This window comes from Coptis chinensis, chromosome 7 (assembly GCF_015680905.1).
Source record: "Coptis chinensis isolate HL-2020 chromosome 7, ASM1568090v1, whole genome shotgun sequence".
In the NCBI taxonomy this organism is placed as follows: domain Eukaryota; kingdom Viridiplantae; phylum Streptophyta; class Magnoliopsida; order Ranunculales; family Ranunculaceae; genus Coptis; species Coptis chinensis.
The window spans coordinates 81,649,110-81,673,249 of NC_141462.1; the positions used below are offsets into that span (position 1 = coordinate 81,649,110).

The 24,140-nt window shown below is 36.8% G+C and overlaps 3 protein-coding genes and 1 long non-coding RNA gene across 9 annotated transcripts; 3 read left to right on the forward strand and 1 right to left on the reverse strand.

The window, feature by feature from the left end:
* Positions 1-4,800: 4,800 nt before the first annotated feature.
* Positions 4,801-6,915, forward strand: LOC147489295 (uncharacterized). Its single transcript, XR_015202520.1, has 3 exons — positions 4,801-5,109; positions 6,204-6,353; positions 6,665-6,915. It is a non-coding gene; the product is annotated as an uncharacterized LOC147489295 (long non-coding RNA).
* Positions 6,916-7,735: 820 nt separating this feature from the next.
* On the reverse strand, positions 7,736-11,754 carry LOC147489296 (small ribosomal subunit protein uS11y). The gene is made up of 6 exons (XM_086569973.1): positions 11,659-11,754; positions 11,449-11,568; positions 11,318-11,363; positions 8,933-9,018; positions 8,666-8,795; positions 7,736-8,064 (listed from the first exon to the last, which is right to left on the reverse strand). The coding sequence occupies exons 1-6, from the start codon at positions 11,659-11,661 to the stop codon at positions 7,997-7,999; spliced, it is 453 nt and encodes a 150-aa protein (XP_086426099.1). The 5' UTR covers positions 11,662-11,754; the 3' UTR covers positions 7,736-7,996.
* Positions 11,755-11,842: 88 nt separating this feature from the next.
* On the forward strand, positions 11,843-15,303 carry LOC147489297 (Polynucleotidyl transferase, ribonuclease H-like superfamily protein). Of its 6 annotated transcripts, none has more exons than XM_086569967.1 (8): positions 11,843-11,964; positions 12,036-12,107; positions 13,690-13,813; positions 13,901-13,988; positions 14,223-14,360; positions 14,452-14,539; positions 14,657-14,777; positions 14,884-15,303. In XM_086569967.1, exons 1-8 carry the CDS (start codon positions 11,883-11,885, stop codon positions 15,059-15,061), a joined length of 891 nt encoding a protein of 296 aa, XP_086426093.1. In that variant the 5' UTR covers positions 11,843-11,882; the 3' UTR covers positions 15,062-15,303. The 6 variants fall into 6 exon arrangements, with proteins under 6 accessions (XP_086426093.1, XP_086426098.1, XP_086426094.1 ...); XM_086569972.1 differs by having other exon boundaries at positions 14,889-15,303; XM_086569968.1 differs by having other exon boundaries at positions 11,848-11,931; positions 12,006-12,107.
* Positions 15,304-18,449: 3,146 nt separating this feature from the next.
* LOC147489298 (heparanase-like protein 3) lies at positions 18,450-22,183 on the forward strand. The gene is given in 10 exon segments (XM_086571240.1): positions 18,450-18,810; positions 19,739-19,775; positions 19,880-20,063; positions 20,186-20,334; positions 20,740-20,970; positions 21,055-21,183; positions 21,186-21,243; positions 21,317-21,442; positions 21,526-21,625; positions 21,713-22,183. Coding segments are annotated over 10 exon segments (1,626 nt in total). The 5' UTR covers positions 18,450-18,585; the 3' UTR covers positions 22,100-22,183.
* Positions 22,184-24,140: the final 1,957 nt, after the last annotated feature.

Here is a 24,140-nt window from a genome sequence, read left to right on the forward strand (position 1 = left end):
CGTTGTAGCAATAAACCCCCTGTTCGGTAATGAAGGATGTTTTCTCTTGATCTTCCTCAGCAAGTGGTATTTGGTTGTACCCACTATAAGCATCCATGAAGAAGAGGAGCTCGTGGCCGCAGGTCTGGTCCACAAGTCGGTCAATCCTTGGTAACGGGAATCTATCTTTGGGTGTTTCTTGGTTGACATTGGTGAAGTCAACGCAAAGGCGGACCGTGCCATTCTGTTTTGGAACAGCCACTATGTTAGCGATCTAATCTGGGTAGTCGACCTTTCGGATGAACCCGACTTGCTTGAGTTTATCGACCTCATTGTTGATTGCTTTTTGGAACCGGAGTGATAATCTCCTAGGTCGCTGTCGAACTGGTCTGGCACTAGGGTTGACGTTCTACTTATGGCAGGCAACACTAGGATCTATACCTGGCACGTCAATATACGACCAAGCGAAAATATCTTTATTCATGGACAAAAAGTTTACAAGCTGGGCTTTGAGTGTGGGGTCGAGGTTAGCCCCTACATAGATGAACTTAGGGTTATCTTCCGTTCCTAGATTCACTCGCTGCCTCTCTTCAGCTGGTGCCACAGCTTGTGTTGGGAGAGCATCCTCTGGGGGGTTGAGCTCTGTGGATGCGTTGTTAGTCTGATGAGTGATTGGAGTTGCTGTAGGAGTTGGAGCGTTTTCTGTGGTTATGACCACGAAAGTGCGAATGACTTCGTGGTTATGACAACGAAAGGCTGGATTATCTTCCGATGCGTTTTTTGGCGATAGTAGATCTGGTGGGGCGACCTCTGTGGTCTGAACAGGTGGAGCACTGATTACGGGAGCGATCTCTGGTGTCTTGACGAGTGAATGAGTGGCTGCCTTGGCGACTTTCGGAGTCTGTTCAGATGGATAGGCTTTCTTGTTGGAGCCTCCAGCGCTCTGAGTTGGTGCGTTGCCTCTGACTTCGGCGACTAGGTCTTTGGCCATAGTGTAGCTGGTTGGCTCATCTCTTATGCTGATTGGGGCCTCAGTGGTCTTGTTTGCTGAAAGGATTTGATTACAGTGATAGGCTTCGAGCTGGTTGCTACGAAGCTCCATCATGCCCCTGGGGCCTGGAAAACGGAGGACTTGATGCAGTGTAGATGGTACGGCCTACATTTGATGAATCCAACACCGTCCTAAGATGGCGTTGTAGGACGACTTGATGTCCAAGACGCTGAAACGCGTGTTGAAGCTGACTTTATCTTCTCTTGATCCCACTGAAACTGGGAGTATAATGTCACCGATTGGGTTGGCTCTGGAGCCATTGAACCTATAAAGAGGAGCGATAGGATCTATGAAGACTGACTTGGGTAGGTTCATCTCCTGAATTGTGTGGTAGAACAAAATGTCGCATGAGCTGCCAGGGTCTATTAGGACGCACTTAATTATCCGATCGGCCGATCGGCGTGGGCGACAAAGCGCATCGTTGTGAGGGGAGCGCGACCGTCGCGGAGGTCGACCTGCGGAAGGTGATATCCCGAATGGCGACTGAATGTCGCAGGTAGGCGTGTCCGCTTGTGAAGAAAAATGATAGACTTCTTGAAGAGCACCGACACGCGCCGTTTCTCTACGGAAGAAATAAAGAATCATCTGGGAAAGTGATCATATGGATGATTCTGCCATTGTCACGATCTGACGAGTGTGGGCAGCTATCATGACGAGAACGTCGATGGGGCGTCCTCTGCTGCGGGAGCGAGCTTGGATGTTTTGGCGTTCTCTGCTAGGTGGAGATCTGCTACGCACTCGGCGGGTCATAAGCTTGTGGCGCAAGTCACCGTCAGCAATGTTGGTGTACTGTTTTATCTGTCCGGCTTCAATGAGATCTTGGAGATAATATTTGAGCCCCCAGCAAGCGTCGGTCAGGGCATGTCAGGTCGGTCTGCGGGTTGCCATATGCTAGGCTGGAAGTATGAGACTCGCTTGATCTTTTCTAGTGTGTAGCTGGGAGAGCGTGTCAGGACAGCGAACTCTCTGTTGTTATCCAAACGGTTGCCTGATTTGGGTGCTTGCGACCGGGACCGTTTTTTGGCAGGTGGAGTGTCGTCAGAGATCGCCGCGACTTCTTGGTCGTCTGATAGACCGTGGTGTCGCAAACCTTCTTGCTGCTTAATATATTTGTTGACCCGAGCATACAGCTCTGATAGGGTTTCTGGACGCGATCTCATCAGTGACCTGGAGAGGTCTGTGTTACGCACCCGACAGGCATTGGAGAATGCCAGTGTGGCAAAAGACTCTTTCAGGCCACTCTCCATGCATAACAGTTCGGCTTTAAACCGACCTAGGAACTGGCGAATAGTTTCATTCTCTCCAAATGATAACTGGAAGAGTGAATCCAGATCTGCATTTTTATGTCTATTGTGCGCGTACTGGCTAGCAAACAGATTAGTGAGCTGCTCGAAAGTCTTGATCGAATCTGACTTGAGTGAAAAGAACCAGTCAAGTGGGCCATCTTTGAGGCTGGCGGGAAAGAGCCGACAGTGAAGATGGTCAAACTCCGGGGAGTTGTAAAGGGCCAGGCTTTGAATGTAGCGGGCTACATGTTGACCGGGGCATGTGCTGCCATCATACATTAGGAAACGTGGCTGGACAAAATCTTGAGGAGAGGGTTTACTGAGTACCTCTATGGTGAACGGGGAAGCGCGGTATGTCTTGAGCATTTTCTAAACGATCTGGGAGGCGTCTTTGCGTACTGCGCTCTGGTCAATCCGATGCGACAACTCATTAATCTGTTGATTAACTTCGTTTATGCCGTTCTCAGTGACGTTACCAGCTGGTTGTTATTGAGAGTCAACTTGTGCACGAAGGGCAGCATTTTCTTGCCTGAGCAAGGAAATACTCTCATTGGTTAAGCCTAGCTGGTTTGCGAGGCCTTGAACTGAGCTTCGAGGCTTGCCATGCTTCATGGTCTTGAGATATTTGGCTTTTGGTGTTTGTTTCTTTTGGTTTGTATGAAGATGGTGTCTCAAGTAATCAAGACCACAGACGGCGCTAATATAAAGGCGTGATTCAACTTTTCTTTACATATATGGTTGAATGGGAATTAGAAAGGGTTATTATTGGGACCGAGTTCGGCTTAGGAGCGAACTGCCTACGTATCTTGCTCTCGATTCGGAGGGGAGAGAAGAATCAGGTCTAGCGTAGTTCATAGGAGAGGTATTTATAGATGTTGAGAGTGAATCCTCGCCCACCACGTGTAAAGTGTATCACAAACGTGGGGTCTAGATTGAGGAGGCGTGCGGGACCTGTCTTTATAGGTCTGCTGTGATGATGGGGATTATTAGTCTGGGCAAGTAGCTTGCGGCAGTGGTCAGTGGCTGGAGGCAGTGATTTGTACATATGCATCTCTTGTTCATGATTGCTTCTAGAAGATAAGATGAGTCACGTTATAGCCTGGTTCGCGTGCTGGCGCGAACTGTTCTGGAACGTTCTCTTATCTTGGGGACGCGATCTGATTCCACAGGTCGGTGAGGTATTTCCATCATGTTGAGTACGCGCCTGATATTCTTGAAGGAGGATATCACTCCCTTACAGAAATCTAATTGGAAAAGTTGCTGGGGGTGGAAATCTAATTCACTCTAAGGAAAATGAAGCTATTGTTTACTGGAAATTCTATAGGAAATCTGCAACAAATTAGAATCATTTTTCTCATTCAAATACCAACTTTAAACCTTGACAAACTTTGAATATACGTATGTTTTATCTAAATAATACTCATGCCTAGGAAATATTTTTTATGTTCGTTTTTGAATTTGAGAAGAGAACTGGGAAATATGTCGTGGAAAAAGATGAGAGGTTCGACCTTTTTATCTTTTTGTTCCAACTTTTTTGTATTCTATCGCCGTATTTTGTTTTTTTTTTTTTTTTTAAGAGGGACAAATCAGTAAAACTGAAATTTTTGAGAATCTTAACTTTCCCTTTTTTGTGGAACTGGTAATACAAGTGTGGCTGGTAATTCGCTTGGAGGCACGAACACTGTGAGCAAAAAATCACTCTGAGTAAACCGATCCCTTACCTTCTCCAAAACTCTAATATAACAAGTATGAAAACCATGCTGTACATTGGTTTTTTTTTCTTCTAAAGTCTTAAAGTCTTAAAACCCGTTCCTCGAGTTCGATAGTTAACATGATTTTTTTGGATTCTAATTGTAATTATATAAGAAAGGCTCATCTATTTTTTTTAATATGAGATAATTATGTTATTTAAGTGACATTAGAAAGATTTTTCTAAATTATTAATAAAAAAGAACTTGTTCTAATATTAGCTAGAGAAATTGGGGATAATTATATAATTTAAGTGATATTAGAGAGGTTTTTCTAAATTATTAATAAATAGGGGGTTTGTTCTAATTTTTGTGAGGGAGGTGTTTTGAAATTGTGCAACTATGGAGATTACAAATTGCCTACTCGATAGTTTAGAGGAGTTCCTAAATACCCGGCTATCATATAGTGTAGAGATAGACTAATAGTAGATACAGATGTCACCGCCATTTTAGGCTAGTTGATGCTCGGGCCTCCGGCCCACAATGATTGGGCCCTGTGTGTGTCAAATTTCGATATTGATATGGGTAGTGGCCTAGTGGGCCTGATGACTAAAAAATACGTACGAAAACGTACCAAAAACCCTACCCTGAACACCTGTAAACTAGTAGAACTATGGTCTGTACTTTGTAAGTTTGTAGTAATTAATTTACCTCGGAGTGTTAGGTAGGAGTTGTTTGGTTTGGTGTCGTACTGAAAGTTTTATTAATACACAGATAAAGTTAGAGCGATAAAGTTATGTTCACCATGACAAGCAAGACTGTAAAGACTGAAGACTGATAGATTTGGTCACATAACATTAAACAGTTGTTGTATGGGTTGGTCATGCAAACTCTAGCATTTTCATTTCATTGCAATGTAATAAATTCATCTTTCTAAACAACATTGTTTTATCCTTGAGAAGGTTCTCTCTGCTCCAACAGACCAACAACATAGAGAGCTCACTGTATACACAGAAGCAGAAAAATACCACAAGTTGAGATGAACAAAGAAAACGAGAACCATAAGAATCAATCTTCGCACGTCAATGTGAAGATTAACAGCCAGGTTTTATCCAAAGCTCACTCAACTTTGGTTCATAGTTTCTTTCTAGTTATTTTGTATGTGTGTATATATGTGCATGTACGTTATAGTGTTATTTTTGGTGTTAGATCTTCAATGATTTCTTTGGGTGACTTGGTGTTAGATCTTAAGGGGCTATTTGAATTGCATCTTTACTTGAAGTTATTTTTCTAGAGCTTAACTTGATTCAGTCTTTGATTTTAAGTGTCTAATATGCTCGAAAGAACCACTTCATTTGGACTAGTATCAACAGACAATACAGACCTCCAAATCATGCCCTGGCCCTGCATTTTCAACTGTAGCACCCCTGCCTTACATTTGGCTTCCCTTTGTTGAACTGCCTTGATATGTCTATTTCCCAATGCAGATCTATATAGGTTGAGTACATAGCTATCCTGACCATAGTACAAAATATTAGGATATGGCAAAATATCGATTTCTGATTTATAGATATGTACGTAGATATATCCTTTTTTTTGGAAATATTTGATATTATTTCATATGCAAATATTGTGGATATATCTAAAATATCGACAAATATCGTAGATATTGTAGATATTTCTTGATATATCATGATATATAATTTATATTTATTTGAAATATAATGATAAATATATAATAAAATTGTTATCACCAAAAAATATCGTAAAATATCGTAATATATCATAAATATCATCGATATTTGCAGTTACATATATCTCTAAATATATTGGAATATTTACGTATCTTTTGCTGAAATTTTAATATATATCGCAATATTTTGTACTATGATCTCACTACGAGTCAAAGCCAGCTCTTGGAACAATGTATTGGAAATGCATGTGAATGATGTGGTTCATTAAGTTCATTTTACAACCTTGTGTTAGTTGCTGTAGTGCCTGTATATGGTCTTTTTTTCGATAATGGATATATTTTCATTAACTATAGAAAAAGGGGTTCCACACCATACTCTGCAATACAAATTGGGAGATGACCCATACCTACTCCATTTGTAGCCCAAGCAGCTAGGTCATCACATACATATTACCTTGACAATGGTACCGAGCACTGATTTTAGTGTTCACTTTTTTTTGTTGTAGGATGGGAATCAACTCCACTTTAGGATCCGGAGAGATATTCCACTGAAGAATCTGATGAAAGTATATTGCGAGCAACAATGTCTTGAGATCGAAGCAATTGCCTTTCTGTTTGATGGTCGTTATATCAAAAAAGGGAAAACACCAGATGAGGTCTCTCTCTCTCTCTCTCTCATATTTAGGCCCCATTCTGCTTTGCTGAAATGCTGAAGTGCTTTTTTTGGGAAGATTTTGAACTTAAAATACATGCACCGATGCACGATCTCTTCTAAATACTTGCTGGCCTAAAAATGATGATCCAGAAGTTTAAAGTTCAAGCTTGTTCTTACACATTTGAGTTGAATAATTGATGATTTTGGTTTAATGCAAAGATAAATGCAGCCGTAATGTCTTTGAAATGCACATCAATTTGGAAGCTTGGTTTCTAACACTTGAGTTTGACTGAATTGTAATATTATTTACAGCTTCAAATGAAGGACGATGATGAGATTGATGCAATGCTACACCAAACAAGCGGTTCTCCAGCCAACTATGTAGGACAATTCCGTGAGCTAAATTGGAAAGGAGGGAGGGAAAGAAAGGGGAGGGCAAATTAATCACCCGTTGTAATCTTATTATGCAAGACTGTTTCAGCCATGCAAAACCATGCTTTGTAGAATTGTAGTCGTTTCAAATTTATAAGATTTTCACAGTTTACATTAGTAGACTTCACTCACTTCAGCAGTGTTCTGCACACAATCCACTATTGTTTACAATCTACCCAAACACCCGCCCTTTATTTTTGCGAATTTGAACTCATGGAATCAAACATATTGCTTAGCAGTCATTCATCATGATAATTCAACGACAAAGAAAGAACAAGTGGGAACTAGAGAACCAGAGAGGAGATAATGAAACTATGAGAGTGAAGCAGAAAAATGGCCTGGTTTCAAAAACTACTTAGAGCATCTCTAAAGGGGGCGGGAGTATAAACCATATAGAGTGGAAAGTTTACACTCCAAATATCAAAAAACTCGGGGATGCTAAACCGTAAATAATAGACTATTAATTGATAGAAAAGGTGGGAATTCCCCATCTCCCTCACTTAAAGTGAGGTTCCTCAAAAATCATCTAAAATCAAACTTTTTCACACTTCTACGTTGAAACAATATTTATAGACTATACAATAATTTACAATTAGAGTTATAAAATCCTAATGACACCTAAATAGAGTCTATGTGGAGGTATAATTTTACACCCCTCATTGTTGGAGATGCCCTTATAGATGACACTAACAAAGAGACTTTAGTTCAGATTTGAGGAAATTATTCCCACGCTCATTGTTGGAGATGCCCTTATAGATCACTGAAATCGCATTGGTTAGTTTATGTTTACTGAGAATTTTCCCACTCAACAGCTCTTATCTTATTTTAATCCTTCTACTACTTTCTCATATAATTACTACTATTTACTTATTTAGTAGGCTACCGTTCCTACAAGATCAAGAATATGCTCCAACTTTATCTTTTAAATAAGGACGTTACCCATGGGAAAAATTAGGCAAAAACCATACACAAGATTAAATTTGCACCGAATTCAACAAACCCAAAAGGGATACAGTCAAATTAAACCATCATACATAGAAGGGAGCTACGGCCACTTAAATGAATTCAAAATCCCAGCATAAGGGAAACTGGCAAGACTCATTTGAGTTAAAAAAAACTCTAGAATTTCTTGAGCTAGCCAATTTTAAATTGAACTTAAAATTACCACGGCAGTCTACGAGATGAACTGGATCTGGATGAAAAAAGAAAAGCTTAGAGCCTCCTCCCTCTTCGACCACCCTTTCGGCGAGTGCTGTCAGTGGGAATGGGGGTCACATCCTCTGAACGTATGAGCATGAAACAATGAATTAGTCAAAACTATTCATATCCTTGTAAATCAATTCTCTATGATGCTTATAAAATAATCCTTATAAATCAATGCTCTCCGATGCTTTAATGGAAAAGCTGAATAAAAATAATGACTAAAAAACAAAACATGGCTGAAAGGACCTATAAAGCACGGACAGTGACACACGACACAGATACGACCCAAGACAAACTTGCAATATCACTTTCTAATTTTCTAATGGAGAATTTCCATCCATTTGTAAGCATACATAATTCAATTTCCTAACCTAGGAGATATTCATGAGAGAAGTAACATAAAGGGGCATATGAATTTTCATGGCAGATATATTCCAGGTGATTGCATCAAGAGAAAAAAAATAGAAGGAAACCTTATTTCATGACAATACTCCAAACTGGAGTTTATACAAAGTTACTAACTGAATTAGTTAGAGAGACTATTCACACCACGGCAGTGGAGATGGGCATAGCCAGGACACTATAGACCTTCTATAAAACCTTCTTGAGCCAGTTAACTGACCTAGATATTTTGTGATTGGCTAACTAAATGCTAAAACTTAAAAGGCTAAGGCTTACCAATGCGACCAATTTTCATCCCAGATCGAGCGAGAGCTCTGAGGGCAGACTGGGCACCTGGACCAGGTGTCTTCGTCTTGTTTCCTCCAGTAGCACGAAGCTTTATGTGCAAAGCAGTAATTCCCAGTTCCTAAAAGAGTTGTAATGGCAATAAAAACATGATTACTACTCGGGATCACAGACAGACAGTGCAAGTCATTCAGCAAATATAAAGTCAAGAGTTCAAAAAAATGACAGTCACTAACAGAAACATATGAATATATGCACCTTGCACCGTTGAGCAACATCTTGTGCAGCAAGCATAGCTGCGTATGGAGAAGATTCGTCCCTATCAGCCTTGACCTTCATCCCTCCTATATAAGAAAGAATATACAAAAGGAGTATTATGCCAGGCGTGCTTGATATACCATATATAGGCTAAGCAAAAATAAAACTTTTTTTTTGTTTTGTTATTCTTTTTAAGCAAAAAATTCACAAATACATGTATATATTACGGTAAACTATATGAACATGTGTGTGTGTGTTTTTAAGTAAAGGCGTTTATTAATACTCAACCACCGGCTAGGATCTGAGCCTTAAAGGCGTTTGACGTGTAAGCCTACATATCCAACAAACACACATAAAACAGAAAAATACTAAGTTTCACTGACATGAATACATGCATCAGTGTCCGACACAGCACCCAAAAGAACACCGACATAGGGACACGGCTCATAGAGCTATATAGGTGTGTAACCATGCGTGTATAGATCTATAATTATAAAGATATTAAAAAAAAATCTGAATTTTAGTCATAAGCTTGGACAAAGATAATTAATCAGGTGTCAAGAGTATATTAATATGCAGTTTCTGGAGTATTGTTATGTACATCTTATTGGACCAGCATATCATAACCTCAAGTTAAACCCTTTGTACTCTCTCTCTCTCTATGCATAAGTAAGGTTTCAATTAAAAATTTTAAAAAAACTCTCCAAGAAATTAGGGTCTCAAGCAGTGCCGGCTCGTCCATTAGGTGAGTTAGGCGGCTGCCTAAGGCCTCTCATTTGGAAAGGCCTCATTATTACTAAACTAGCCTTACACTTTCACCAAATCTTATTTTCAATTGTGTAATATTTTAGTAAACCAAGGATACAAGTCATTCGATGCAACTAATTAACTAAATTCTTTCTCTTCTCGGACTAAATTTTGGAGAATATTAATTATGAAAAGTACACATTCCACAAGTTCATTAAAGATTATCATTAATCTAGCGGTCACAAAATGAGTCATGAACTTATTTCTTTATAAGTGTCCTCATTTAACCAACTTTCTTTCTTGAAAAAAAACTATAAATAAATAAATAAATAAGAGATATGAATAAATAACTTTCAACGAATCAAGAGTCCAACAATCTGTATTCATCTTCTCTCCATATTCCTTGGAACGCATCCTTACCATTGATAACCTTAGGCGTCGGAAAATGTGTTTGGTCAATTATTGTCAGTTGTGTAGAAAAGATGGTGAGTCTGTGAATCATGTACTTCTTTAGTGTCCTTTTTCTTGGAAAATATGGTCTGCTTTTCTTTTAGAGTCTGGAATGACTTGGGTATGCCCGGGCCGGGTATTGGATTTGCTTAAAGGTTGGAGTCATGGCCCTTTCTCTTCTTCTGGAAATCGCATGTGGAGCTTATTACCATTTGCGATCATGTGGGGCATTTGGCTAGAGCGAAACCGTCGTCACTTTGATGGCATCTCTATTTCGCGTAAGAAGACAATTCTCTCGATAAAAGTTTTGTTATTTCGGTGGTCTAAAGTCTTCAAAGAGTTTAGAGAATGCTTCTTTGAGGATTTTGTTGCTAGATGGGATCGTCTTATGTTTTTAGACATGGGGTGACGGTGCATGTCAGGGGTTTTTTGTTTTTTCTTCTTATGGTTTGTTTCATCGCTTGTAAATATTTATTTTTCGGTTGTTCTCTTGTAATGTAGGCCTTCTCAGCCTACTTTTCTATTATTAATGGAATATCACTTTTACCGAGCAAAAAAAAAAAAAAAAAAAATCTTCTCTCCATATTCCTGTCTCACTTCCACTTTATTTTCATCTCTAATTATTGATTGTCAATTTCAAATTTAGAAGGTAAGGTTTCAAAAAAAAAAAAATTCATTGTTCTACTCTGGGCATAACAAAATTTGGAGCTTCTTTTTCAATTTACTGTATGTATAAAAGCTACAAAATGGGGGTTTTTTCCATTTTCCAATTTTAGTACACTTTTATTTTACTTTTAATAGTTTACACTAGATCTTATTTTCCTCCATTAAAGGCCCCATATTTTGTCTTTGCCTTGAACCAGGGGCCTGGGTCTCACTATCCCTCTCTAAAGCACTCAGTCTTTTACGGAAAAAAAAGGGACCGATTAAAATGACAAGTTTTGCTGCTAAGAGAAGACTTCATAAAAACCTATCGGTATCTAAACCGTATCTGCAAGTGTAAACACAAGGATAACAAAAGATGAATAACCAGAAAAATATAAATCATCATAACTTAGAACTTAAGGGATGAGATACAACATGCGAAATGATTAAAAGAATTAAAATAATATAGAAAAACTTGAGCCTCTTGCACTTCCTATAAGGCTACAGCTCAGTACGATTTGAAATTAAAATTCAAGAACATACCTGTAATACGGACCATGGTTTCTCTTCCAGATAAATCAGTAACATGCTGCAGTTAAAATAATAAACATTTTTTTTTTATAATTGACCCCATGACAAATATAAAGTAAATAAAAAAAGTAATTATCACTCACAATAAAAGTGTCATTAAATGACGCATAAATATGTGCCACACCGAAAACCTGCTCCCCTTCTCCTACAGCAGGTCCTAGTGTCACTGTCTCTTCCTTTGGTTCTCTGACCTTCCTCTTTGACTGTGTAAAATTCACACAAAGGTATAATAATAAATCAGTATATCTTTAAAATAAGATCTAATTCAGATAAAAAGTGATGCCCCCCCATACCATGGTTGCTTGGTAGGGTTTTTGATATATAGCTCACCAATGACCAAGGAATAATAAACCCTACTTAACAGTTTTTTATATATACTTTAGTTTTTTCTAACGGGCCTGGTTCGGCCCAAACTGTGATGGGCTTTAAGGGCCCATGAACTAGAATAAAAAGTTGTTTAGCAATTTCTCATTTTCAGTCCTTGTCTACTCGAGTAGAGAAAATTGGGCGGGAGGGAATGGGGTCAGAAGGAATACGAGAATGGGGTTCGAAACCATGCATGATGGGTATTGATGAAGCTGGAAGAGGCCCGGTTTTAGGTACTACTATTTTTTATTTTTTTGTAAAATGTTTGATTTAGTATTGTGGTCTGTGTTTATTTGTTTTTCAGGTCCCATGGTTTATGGATGCTTGTATTGTTCTGTATCCTATAAAGATACTCTTTCCACCTTAAGTTTTGCTGGTGAGTTTTTTTGTTTTCTTCAAGCGCTTTGAAATTGGGTTTGTGTATTTGGTTATAGTATATTGACTACATTGCTGCACTAAGCCTGGTTGAAGAGGGTGGCTTCCGTTCTGTTGCTATCGGGTGAATCATGATCCTTGTTGTTGTTAAGGAAAATGAGAATATGCTGAATTTTATTAAGTCTTGGTTTATAAGACATAGACCCTTTTAGGGTTTATATGGAGAATTACATTGACCTCATATACAAACAAATTCACCTAGTCTAGAAAACAAGATAACCTGCAAATCTACAATATATTTTCCGTACACAACGTTGATATTACTTCACGAGATACGAGATAAAATTATCAAATATCCACCTTTCCATTCTTTCCAAAGCCATAGTGATGATTCAATGCTTCTCATATCACCCTATACTTTATGAGTAGTTGTATTAGCTTTTTTGTTTTGCCTTACTCTTTTGGTGGTAGAAGTTGTGTGCTTGAAAGAAGTATGAAGCATAACGATAACGATTTTCAAATATAGATCATCATTAGCGATACATTAGACTAGATAGTGGATTTCATATATGAGGCTTTAAAAGAATATGTTTACTTTTATTGTAGCGTCGTACTTACATACCTAGTGTAGTTCCACCTTCCTCTTAGCTCACTAAAAATGACAGCAGGAAATCAAAAGACGCCATTTTTTTTAAGTAACATTTCCATGAAAAACCACCGCACCCAAAAGTATGTTGAATTTAGGCTTGGGCCGCGCTGCCTCCCTTCCCTTCATCACTCGCGTTCTGATGGCTGTCGTGTGATCGGTCTATTGCATATGTATAGACCCCTTGTGTATGTAATTTTTGAGAGTGTGCTCACTTTTGTTGTTGGATGTGTGTGACCTGCAGTCCCATTGAAGGGGAGTGTTAGCTAGTTGACTCCATATTTGTGGGGGTGTTAATAGAGTCCATGTTAGTGGTATGGTATGTGCCTAACTGCCTATCATGTATTTGGTACCTTGGTATATATTGTTGCAGCCTCCCTCTACAAGTTTGAGCTTTTAGAGCAAGTGGTTCTGAACATTGTATCTGAGTGGTTTATTTCAGGTATGTTGCCGGCTCAAGTGCAACAGCAATATTAAAAAGAAATAATAATTAAAATGTTTGTCTAGCAATATCGCTGAGAAGGGGGGTTGTTGACAGATGTGTGTGACCTGTGATCCCATTAAGGGGATTATTTGTGCGAGGGTTAACAAAGTCAACTCCATGTATGTAGTACAGTATGTGCCTACGTTGTGTCATTCTTTTGGTATACATTGTTGTAGCCTCCCTAAACAAGTTCGAGCTTATGGAGAAATTCACAATTCGACAAGCTGAAATTTGATCTATTTGTGCAAACGGAGTTGAGCTTGAGCAAAAATAAAATAAATAAACAATAAAATAATAATAATTGAGCTCGTATGCGAGTGCTCACCCATTAAAGCTCAAGAGGCTCGGGAGCGTTACTTTCCTTTATGTTTTCTACTAGTATCTCAATGATATGATATTTGTATTCAGTATTACTAGTGTTCAATTTTTTTTATTTCTTTCATTCTTCTACAGATTCAAAGACTCTAAAAGAGGAGAAAAGGGAAGAATTATTTGAAAATTTGAAGGCAGATGAGTCAATTGGTTGGGCTGTTGACATTATAGATCCTAGAGAACTCTCGGCTAAAATGCTAAAGAGGTTAAAAACCTTATTGTGTATCTTTATCTTTTTTTCTTTTTCTCTTTTTCACATTTTGATGCAAGGATCCCTTCTGCTTGCAAACAGAACTAAGATAAACCTAAATGAAATATCACACGATTCCGCTAGTGGCCTTGTTGCCAGGGTGCTTGAACTCGGGGTTCTTCTGACTGAGGTAAACAGTTTTCTAGATAATATAAAGTGGTAGTTCCTCTTATTTACCTTTTCTAAAATAGTTAAATGTGTTAGCAACTCGCATTTTATAAGACCTGTTTCGACGGTATAAATATCCAGTATAAGTTGTTATCATGTCCTATGAGGATATTTCTATTGTACTTGGTTTTCTTGCTATTTTTTTACTCTCAACTTTTCAATGCTAAATGCCTATTTTCGTCGAAAATACTTCCAGGTGTATGTGGATACTGTAGGTGATCCAGAGAAGTACAGAATTAAGTTATCAGAAAGATTTCCAAGTGTCAAATTTGTGGTTGCAAAGAAAGCTGATAGTCTGTATCCAGTTGTCAGTGGTGCAAGCATAGTTGCTAAGGTTATTAGAGCCCCTTCATGTTAATCATCTCCTATAAATTTTTCATTGGGTCTGTTTCTTTCCTTTTTTGTAACTATCTTCTTCAATATAGGTGACCAGAGACCGAGCTTTACGTAATTGGGTACCTGATGAAACGGCAGAGAATATGCACACGAAGTTTGGGTCTGGATACCCAGGAGGTAAGGGGTTACTGTAATTAACGCACGCCCTAGGGTGCTTCCTATTTATTCTTGTTTTCCTTGTTGATTTGAAAAAATATAGGCGCTAAGGAATTTGATTTGTCTTAAATCACTTAGATCCTGCAACAAAGGCCTGGTTGGATGATCACAAACATTCAGTTTTTGGGTTCCCTACATTGGTCCGTTTCAGTTGGGGTACATGCACCCCCTACTTCAAGAAACTAGTGGAAGTTTTCTGGTGAGTCCAGGCTCTAGTCCATCTGAAAAAGTTAAATAAGTACTGCTATTCGGTATGGCAGGATATATTATGCATCTGGGTGTCCTTATATCTTTTCTTGTTTTAGGGAAGCTGATCTTGACGAAGAAAGTAGCAGCGACAAAAATGGCAATCGCCGCCAACTGAAATTAAGTAGTGTTGGTGTCACTGGATACAAAAGGAAGAGCGAGGAAATAGAATCAACTGGTAAAAGTCGCTGCAAATTTTTTGAAGCACGCAAACTTGATCTACTCACTCGGTTTTGAAGCACAACTTTAAATTTAGCATTGATGCTCGAGGGGATTAACTTATTATCAGCTTGTATTTTCATTAATCTCATTTCTGAAACTAATATTTATTTGGATCCAGTCAACACTTTTGTATTAAGAGAACCGCCAGCCCCTCATTGTACTATTTATGATATAATTTGTTATGTTTAGTAGGTAATTAACAACTACAGCATCATGTTGAAGACCAACAAATTAAACTATAAGAGGGTCTTTTTATCTGTCTGATTTATAATTAATGAATGTGGCCTTAAAACTTCAAAGGTGTTATACGCTCTTTATGTTATTAGCAGACCTTTCAGTGCAGGTTATGACGTGCCATTTTTGATGACGTGAGTGTTATATTGGTTGGAAATAAAGTAAGACAAACGATAAGCCGGATAAGGAGAGATCAATCTCTCATTGACTGAGCGCCGCTTCGTTATTAACCGTCCAAATAGACAGCCTCGTACTTAAACCCAATTAAAAATAAAAAAGACTGGGCAAACCCAAAACAGAAGGAAAGAGTAAAAACTTGTGTTCCGCCAAAACTAACAGATTATATCTTTCTGGTAAGAAGCCAACAACCCACAGCGAATACCCCAATCTCCCAGTAGATGGGAAATTATGGTCTCCTCTCCTCTCCCAACACACGGTCAACTTAGTTTGATTTTGTTAAATTGAAAAGTCAAATGTCTCCAAAATGAATATTTTTTAAAAAAATAATGACAATATAATTTTCCACCTAATTGAAATTGAATGGTGTTTTTTTTTGGAGGAAAATAATAAGAACATTTAATGGTGTGTTTAGAGAGAAACCCTAATTGGCTATCTAGTGGAGGAGAAATCCCAATTGGCTCATCTAGTAGGGATAATACTAGTTAACCCTTTGTTTAACAATCATCCGAAATCCTTGAAGTATTGTCTTTCCTAGATTGTTAGAAGCTTTTTATGGAATTTAGGGCAATTCCAAACTTCATACAAATCTTAACACATGTTATTTTGTTTACATCAAGAAAATAATAAATACATGTTATTTTGTTTTTTCGAAAGTTTGTTGCAATACAATTTTAAAACTCAAATTTAATCTCTATAACCTGCATATTGCCGGTTTTCTACTAATAAATTTGCCAAATTGACCAACAAAGGCGATTTTTTTCATTCTAACTTTATGTGCGCGATGATATGCACTATATGATAGCCTGGAGAACCACACTTCTCAACCGGCTATTTCTAATCTCTCATATTTTTTACGACCAGCAAAAAATAATTAATTTATAGTTGGCCTAATGTTTTTATATTGTTTTTAAAAAAAAGGTTTAAAGATTTAAACATGGGTAATAATTTATAGTTATGAAAAGAGTAAACTGAGTTTTGAGTTTGCAATTGAGAGAAAGTAACAGAGAGAAGACTAACTTCTTGTATATATATATATATATTTTTTTTTTGTAATTACTGTAGACTGCCTCGTCAGATTTTTTTTTGGCTTTATAAGCCATCTCGAGATAACCCCCATCTTCCTTTCAACAGTTATTACAAGTTGTGCTCTGATTCGGAGTGAGAATGATCTCGGCCTCTCGGGGATCATAAAGTAAAGTAGTAGGTCGGATAACCAGTGACGATTAAGACTGACACTGATAAAAAATATATATTAAGTCTGACAGAGTTAATGAGATTTTGTTCAACATTTATAATACTCCGGTATAGGCCTATATAGATTATAGAGTAAGGTGTCGATGGATACCCATTTAATTGGAACCAAACCGGAATCATAGAAAAAATTATAGTTTCAGTTTCTATTTTTAGAAATTGTTTAAAAATAGATACTAAAAAAACTATATTATATAGAACTGGAACCAAATAATATTTTAACAAAAAAAAAGGGACCAGAAATCGGATCGAAAACGAATGTTATGGTATTTTTAACATAAAAAATATCAAAATAAATAATAAAAAAACTCAAAATGTTCATTTATATATTACTAAATTTTATTTATTAGTATAATATGTAATTTTTATAATATTTAATGTTATAAATAATATAAAAATATAATTTATAACTTTAAATAGATTATCAAAAAAAATTAAATATATTATTTAATTTAATTTATTTATTATTAAATAATATAATTACTTATATCAATATTTAAAAAGTGACTCGTTTGTACGGTATTTTTGTGTTTTTAGTACACATTTTTTAATAAAACTAATAAATAATATGTATAAATAATAAAAATCTCTTAATAACCAAAATAAATAACCGGAACTGGAATACTCGTTAGGAACCAATAATTACATAATGCAATAATTATGGGTATAATTTCACAATTTTAACCAGAATCAGAATCAGAATTATAACCGTAAAATGAATGATTATTAGTTGTTAGTTGTTACAACACTAACAGACGGACCCGTTGACACCCCTACTATAGGGTGCATCTACGACAATATAATGTCACATCTAGGCCATGACCGGGGAAGGCCAAAACGTGACCATGATTAAGAGAGCATTTGCAGAAGGTGATGTTAATGCTTTTGTTTTTTGTTTTTTGTTTCTTCTTCATTCATTGAACCTGTTCTTAATCATTAATTGAGGGCTAATCTCACGTTGAACTGATATAGCGTCTCACATGAAGCTTTAAATAAGTGCAAAGTCCTCCGTTTAATCTCTTCAAATGGCAGTTTTAAGTTTTAAGGAATCCATGGCAGTGACATTAAAGTATCAATAGTAGTACTGTAACGCTAAAAAAAAAGAGAAGCAAATGGTATTATGGTGTAATTATGGACAGAGCTTGCTGTCTACTGTTATCATTGTATTCCAAAGAAAAAGAAAGGAGATGGTAGGATTCTCGTGTTCCTTTTTTTAACAATTATAACAGCTATACTTTGATGATGTAAGCACAAGTGGCACAACTGCTCAAGTGCTTTGTTATTCCTTACGGCACTGAAGTGTAGTAGTCAAGCAACCGCAGTGACATTTGTATGAGCTGAGCTGGTAAGTCTAGCTGTTTGAAAAAGAAATCGAGGAAGGCCTTATTTGAAACTATGGGTTTGGTATTATTCTTCACCTAATCCAAACTCATGACCCTTCCTTCCTTCCTAAAACATGGAAGTCATGGTTGCATGCTCAAGAATCATTTCTCAGACTACGTTAGGCTTATCAACTATGGCCCACTCTAATTTAGATAAAAAAAAACAAGCAGTATCTTTCCCAGAAGAGTTTTGTTTTTTTTCCTCTTGAAGCTAATAGAGGGAAGAAAAAAACAAAGACAACAACAAAGACGTAAAGCAAAGTCTATCGGCTGTATCTAAAATGCAATACTTTACTTGAAAACGAGGACCTACCAACTATAGAATATCCATGTTAACAACCGAAATCTGACACACCACAGATTAAACAATAATTAATATAAAAAACTGCCAATCCTAAATCCTCTCCCCTTCTCCAATGGGCAGTTCCTGTATTTTAGCTCACACTTTGATGCAGTTTTGAGGTACTGCCTCCTTTTTAACAAAACCAAGAGATGGGTTCTCGGTTGCAGCTTCTGGGGTTATGTGTGTTGTCCTTGATCAGTCTCGGCTGCATAACTGTGGTTTCTCAAAATGAGGAAGGGACTGTCTTAATTGATGGAAGAGTTGGTATTGCAAGTATAGATGACGATTTCATATGTGCCACTTTGGATTGGTGGCCTCCTGAGAAATGTGATTATGGTACTTGTAGTTGGGGGACGGCATCTCTGCTCAATCTGGTACGTCTTTTTTTGTACTCCTGTTATATTGTTTTTGCATTATGTTCATGTAAAAAGTGGTAAAAAAAATTGAATGTTCAAAGGTTGAACGTGATCAATAGGCCTTGATTTGATGTGGGCATTTGTCATTTTCGTTAACAGACTATGGTTCATGTTTTTTGCTGAGTGGTCCAAAATTTCAATTTGTTCTAAAGAGTATATAAATTGAGTAAAACTGATATACTGCTCTGCAAAACAGATGAATGATCCTTCTAGGACCATGTGTTTAAATGTTTCTGCGAAACAACTCCTAAGTTCTAGAGTTGTACGTGTTCTTGAGATGATAAATTTGAGATGTAAATTTTTAGTTTCTTTGTTAATTTCGGCTGTGTACTTTTGCATATGTCCTCATGACGATTGTACTTTCTTTCAGTAATTCAGTGGTACATAAAATCTATGTACTATTAATTCCCAGGAATTAATGTATATTGATTAGAAGATTCAATTGTGATTAGTTTCTCCTTAGTAATGAATTTGAATCCAAGAATAGATTCTTCCTTCAGTCCTCCGGTGGTTGATTTCTTAAGAATTTTTTAACTGAAAACAACTAGACGAAGGAGACGTATAAGATCATAGAGGAGTTAAGGGAAACCTTGAACGATTGTGCAAGGGGATCGAGTTGTTATCTTTAGAGGGTTGAGCTATCAACATTTCTCATGTAATTGGGACACATTAGTGGTGTGACTTTCCCTTCTTTCTTTTGCTTCTTGGGTTAGGCGGTATTGACTCTTAGTATCTTTCTAAGGGTAATCCATCTTGGTGTACTTGTAATACTTCTTTTGATGGCAATGAAATTGCATTTTATCAATCAAAAGAAAAACAACTAACTGTGGTAGAGGGCATGGGGTGTTATTTTCAGTTTCTGAACTCTTATTCTTTCGCCATGCAGGATATCAACAACAATATTTTGTTGAATGCCGTCAAAGGTCAGTGTTTCTTCAACAATATATAGTCTGAAATAACTCTGTTACTCAAATTTCTTGGACATTTAAGCGGATAAACTTCTCTCTTGTGCTCAAATTCTCTACAGCTTTTTCACCATTGAAGCTAAGGTTGGGAGGTACCTTGCAAGATAAGGTGATATATGACGTTGGGGATTCTAATCATCCATGTACCCAATTTATTAAAAATGGCTCGCAATTGTTCAGCTTCAGTCAAGGATGCCTCCCTATGCCTAGATGGGATGAGCTAAACAGATTCTTCAAACAAGCAGGGTAACAAGTTTTCTGTAAAATGTCTCACTTCTCTGGATGTAGTGTGTCACTTTGTACTACTATCTGATATATATAACATATTCTACATAATGCATTTAACTAAATCGTTAATTGTGGTTCAGGGCTGTGATCATTTTTGGATTAAATGCACTGAATGGAAGAACCATTGCTTCTGATGGGTCTGCAGTAGGAGCTTGGAATTCCACAAATGCTGCGTCTCTTATTCGTTATAGCGTCAACAAAGGCTATAATATCTACGCTTGGGAGCTTGGTATGAACTTCTCTCGTTGTTGCATAAAGCTGTAGAGGAAACTTAAAACTAGCTAAAACTGACACACAAGGACAAATACCTACGTACTTAGTTATTCTATTTGAAGAGTCTTGCCAGTTTGAAAATTACAGCATGTTTAGGACAGCTTTTATAAATATTTTCACAGTTCTAGGTCAAAAAGTTCTGTAATGAGATTGTACCTTGCATATCATAACATTGCTTGGTGATACTTTCTGGTTCTTGTCCAGCTCTCCAATGTTCTTGAAGGCTAACCACTTGAACATTTATATACTTAGATTTAGATGTAGTGATGATTCTATTTTCTCAATGTATATATGTCAACGGGAGTCTACTCTTTACGATGAGAAATTTAGTTTCTTACTCTTTTTCTTTTTCGCTTGTTAGGAAATGAATTGAGTGGTAATGGAGTTGGGACAAGGGTTGCAGCAGCGCAGTACGCCTCTGATGTGATCGAGCTCCACTCAGTTGTACAAGATATATACAGGGGCTTCAAATCTAAACCTCAAATAATAGCACCAGGTGGGTTCTTTGACGGGAAATGGTACAAAGAACTCGTAGACAAAACATCAGGTTCGCTGGATATAGTCACTCACCACATATACAATCTTGGTCCTGGTATGTTTATTTTACAAAAGTTTATTTTGGTGCGTTGAACTCTCGTATAGTTGGAGTCATTGATCATTTTATTTGTTGATGCAGGTGTAGATTCACACCTGGTTGAAAAGATTCTTAATCCAAGCTATCTAGATGGTGAGATGAACACATTCAGCGACCTCAAGAATATTCTTGATAGGTCTGCAACCTCTGCTACTGCATGGGTTGGTGAAGCTGGGGAGCTTATAACAGTGGCCATAATCATGTAACGAATGCATTTGTGTTTAGTTTCTGGTAAGCACACGGAATTATTTGGAAATCGTGTACTTTCTATTTTCAAGGGTTGATTCTCTGAATATCATTCTAGGTACTTGGATCAGCTTGGCATGGCATCCAAGTATGGTACGAAAACATACTGCCGACAAACACTAATTGGTGGGAATTATGGCTTACTGGATACTACAACTTTTGTACCAAACCCCGATTACTACAGGTTCTTGTTGCACTGTACCGTCTGTTCTCATATATATACACAGTTATAATTCCCATTCACTGAACTTTTTTTATTGTCTGCAGTGCTCTTCTCTGGAACCAACTTATGGGAAGAAATGTCTTGTCAACAAATTTCACAGGGACAAAGAAAATTCGTGCTTATGGACACTGTGCCAAACAATCAGTAAGTTGAACATAACGTACTTGGATACACTTCCATTGTTGAAGGTTTGCTTTCTGATTGATTAATCTAATTTGAAAAATCTTATAGGAAGGAATTGTTGTGCTACTGATCAATCTTGATGGCAACACAACGGTTAACGTACACCTTACAACTGAAACCACTGCCTCTAAGAGAACATGGACTTTGAATCACCAACACAAATCTCCAAGAACAAGATTTGCTCGAATACCTAGAGGATCAAGACAAACTGTAGGCACACAAAGCACAAGGGAAGAGTACCACCTTACAGCAAAGGACGGAGACTTACACAGCCAGACGATGCTGCTGAATGGCAGGATACTGGCTGTAAATTCATCTGGGAATATCCCTCTCTTGGAACCAATAAGTGTAAACCTTGTGGAGCCAATAAGAGTTGCTCCATTTTCAATAGTGTTTGCTCATATTCCTAGCATTCGAGTCCCTGCTTGCATTTAGGGAGGCCAAAATGTACCATAATTCATTCTGTTCGATTTAATCTGATCAACAGAGTAATGATATAAAATGCAAAGTTTTTGAAAAGGGTGCTTGTTCATGTGCATGATAGTTCTTCCTACAACCTATAAAATTATGAAAAAATAAATAATTAAAGTAAAAAAAACATAAAATAAAAGTGAAACTAAAAATTGAAGCCTATCGGACAACCACACAACCACCCAAAGCAACAACTTGTTACCTCCACATAGGTGCCACATAGAACTATTTCCTCTCATAGTTACCTTCTCGGTGAAAAGTTACTTAGGATTGCCCAATGCAAATGTGACTTTAAAATTCGGACGAAATTTTTTATTCCGTCTTAATGTAAAAATGTTGAAAAAAAAACACAACAGATGGAATAAAACATCCCGTCTAAAAAAACGAAAAAAGTTGAAAACTTGCAGGAAGGAATGAAACATTCCAACCAAAAAAAATAAATAAATAAAAATAAACGTGAGATGGAATAAAAAGTTATGTCTCATTAGTAAATGTTATTCTCATTATAACTTAGTGAAAAGCTACCCTCATTGTCATATTTGCATTGGGTTATTGTTTTTAGCTCATAACAAGTGGCTATTTGCCCTCAAAACTATTTGTACTGGGAATACTCTAAGTACTTAAGTAGAGTCATTCTGATACGTGGAAGAGATTCAGTATTAAATTAGGGAAGGGTTCTAGGGACATATTTTATCTTAACACATAAATAAACTCAAAATGATATTTATAAGTTTTGGATTAGGCTAATTTTTTGTAGATATTATCTCATAACTATTCTAAACATTGTTACAAATAAAAAAAAAAAATCAAAAAATTCCAAATTTGTCAAATGTAGTTAACAATTTACAAAATTTGGCTAATTATAAACTGTTCATTTTCACCATTTTTATTACTATATTTGGCAAATTTAGAAATTTTTAATTTTTTTAATTATTTGTGACAATATTTACAATAATTAGGAAATCATATTTACAAAAAATTAGCCTAATCCAAAACATAGAAATGCCCTAACGATTTTGAGTTTGTTTACGTATTAAGATAAGATATGTCCCTAGAACCCCTCTCTTAAGAGCATCTCCAATGGGGGTATAAAATTACACCTCCACCTAGGCTCCACATAGGTGCCATTATGATTTTACAATTCTAATTGTATATTATTGTATAGCCTATAAATATTCATACTCTATACTCTCCAATGGAGAAATGTAAAAAAAATTACATTTTAAACTCGGATGTCACTTAAAGTGATGTCTCTTTTTAATTTAAGTTGAGACATCACTTTAAGATTTTAAATGACGTCCGAGTTAAAAAAATTACTTTAGAATTAGAAAGGGACATTACTCAAAGTGACGTTCGAAATTTTTTTTGTTCGGACATTAGTTAAAGTGTCTCCCGAACTATTTATCAATTAATAGCGAGATGGAAAATTTTCTACCTTCTCTATCAACTAATATTCTATTATCTACGGTATACCACCCCTATTGAAAATAGTTTTTTTGACATTGGAGTGTAAACTCTATTACCTATTAACACTTTTTACGTAGTCCACCTCCTCACTATTGTACACAACAAACAAAAAGACCTGGCGGGAAAATAAAAAAGTAACGTTAGCGCGAAAACGTAAGTTATACACGAAAATGGAATCCCTATTCCCTAGTTATTCCCTACGCGGCCTCTTAATCTTTATATATATATTATAGCTCTACCCAGTTCAATTGAGAAAGCGTTTCTAGAGTGTCCACGTGTCATGGCTAATTAATTAAAAAAAGTAGGAGATAAAATAGAAAACAAATATTTATCTTTATCTTTAGATATATATTATAATTATACCCTTATAGAGACTCCAATTTTTCCTAAACTCTATTACTAAATATAAAAAAGTATGATATAAATAAGAAAACAATCCCATCTAGAGTTTCACAGACTCTTCAACTTTTCCTAAACTAATTACGAAAAAACAATCCCATCTAAAGTTTTACAAAATCTCCAACTTTTCCTAAACAAT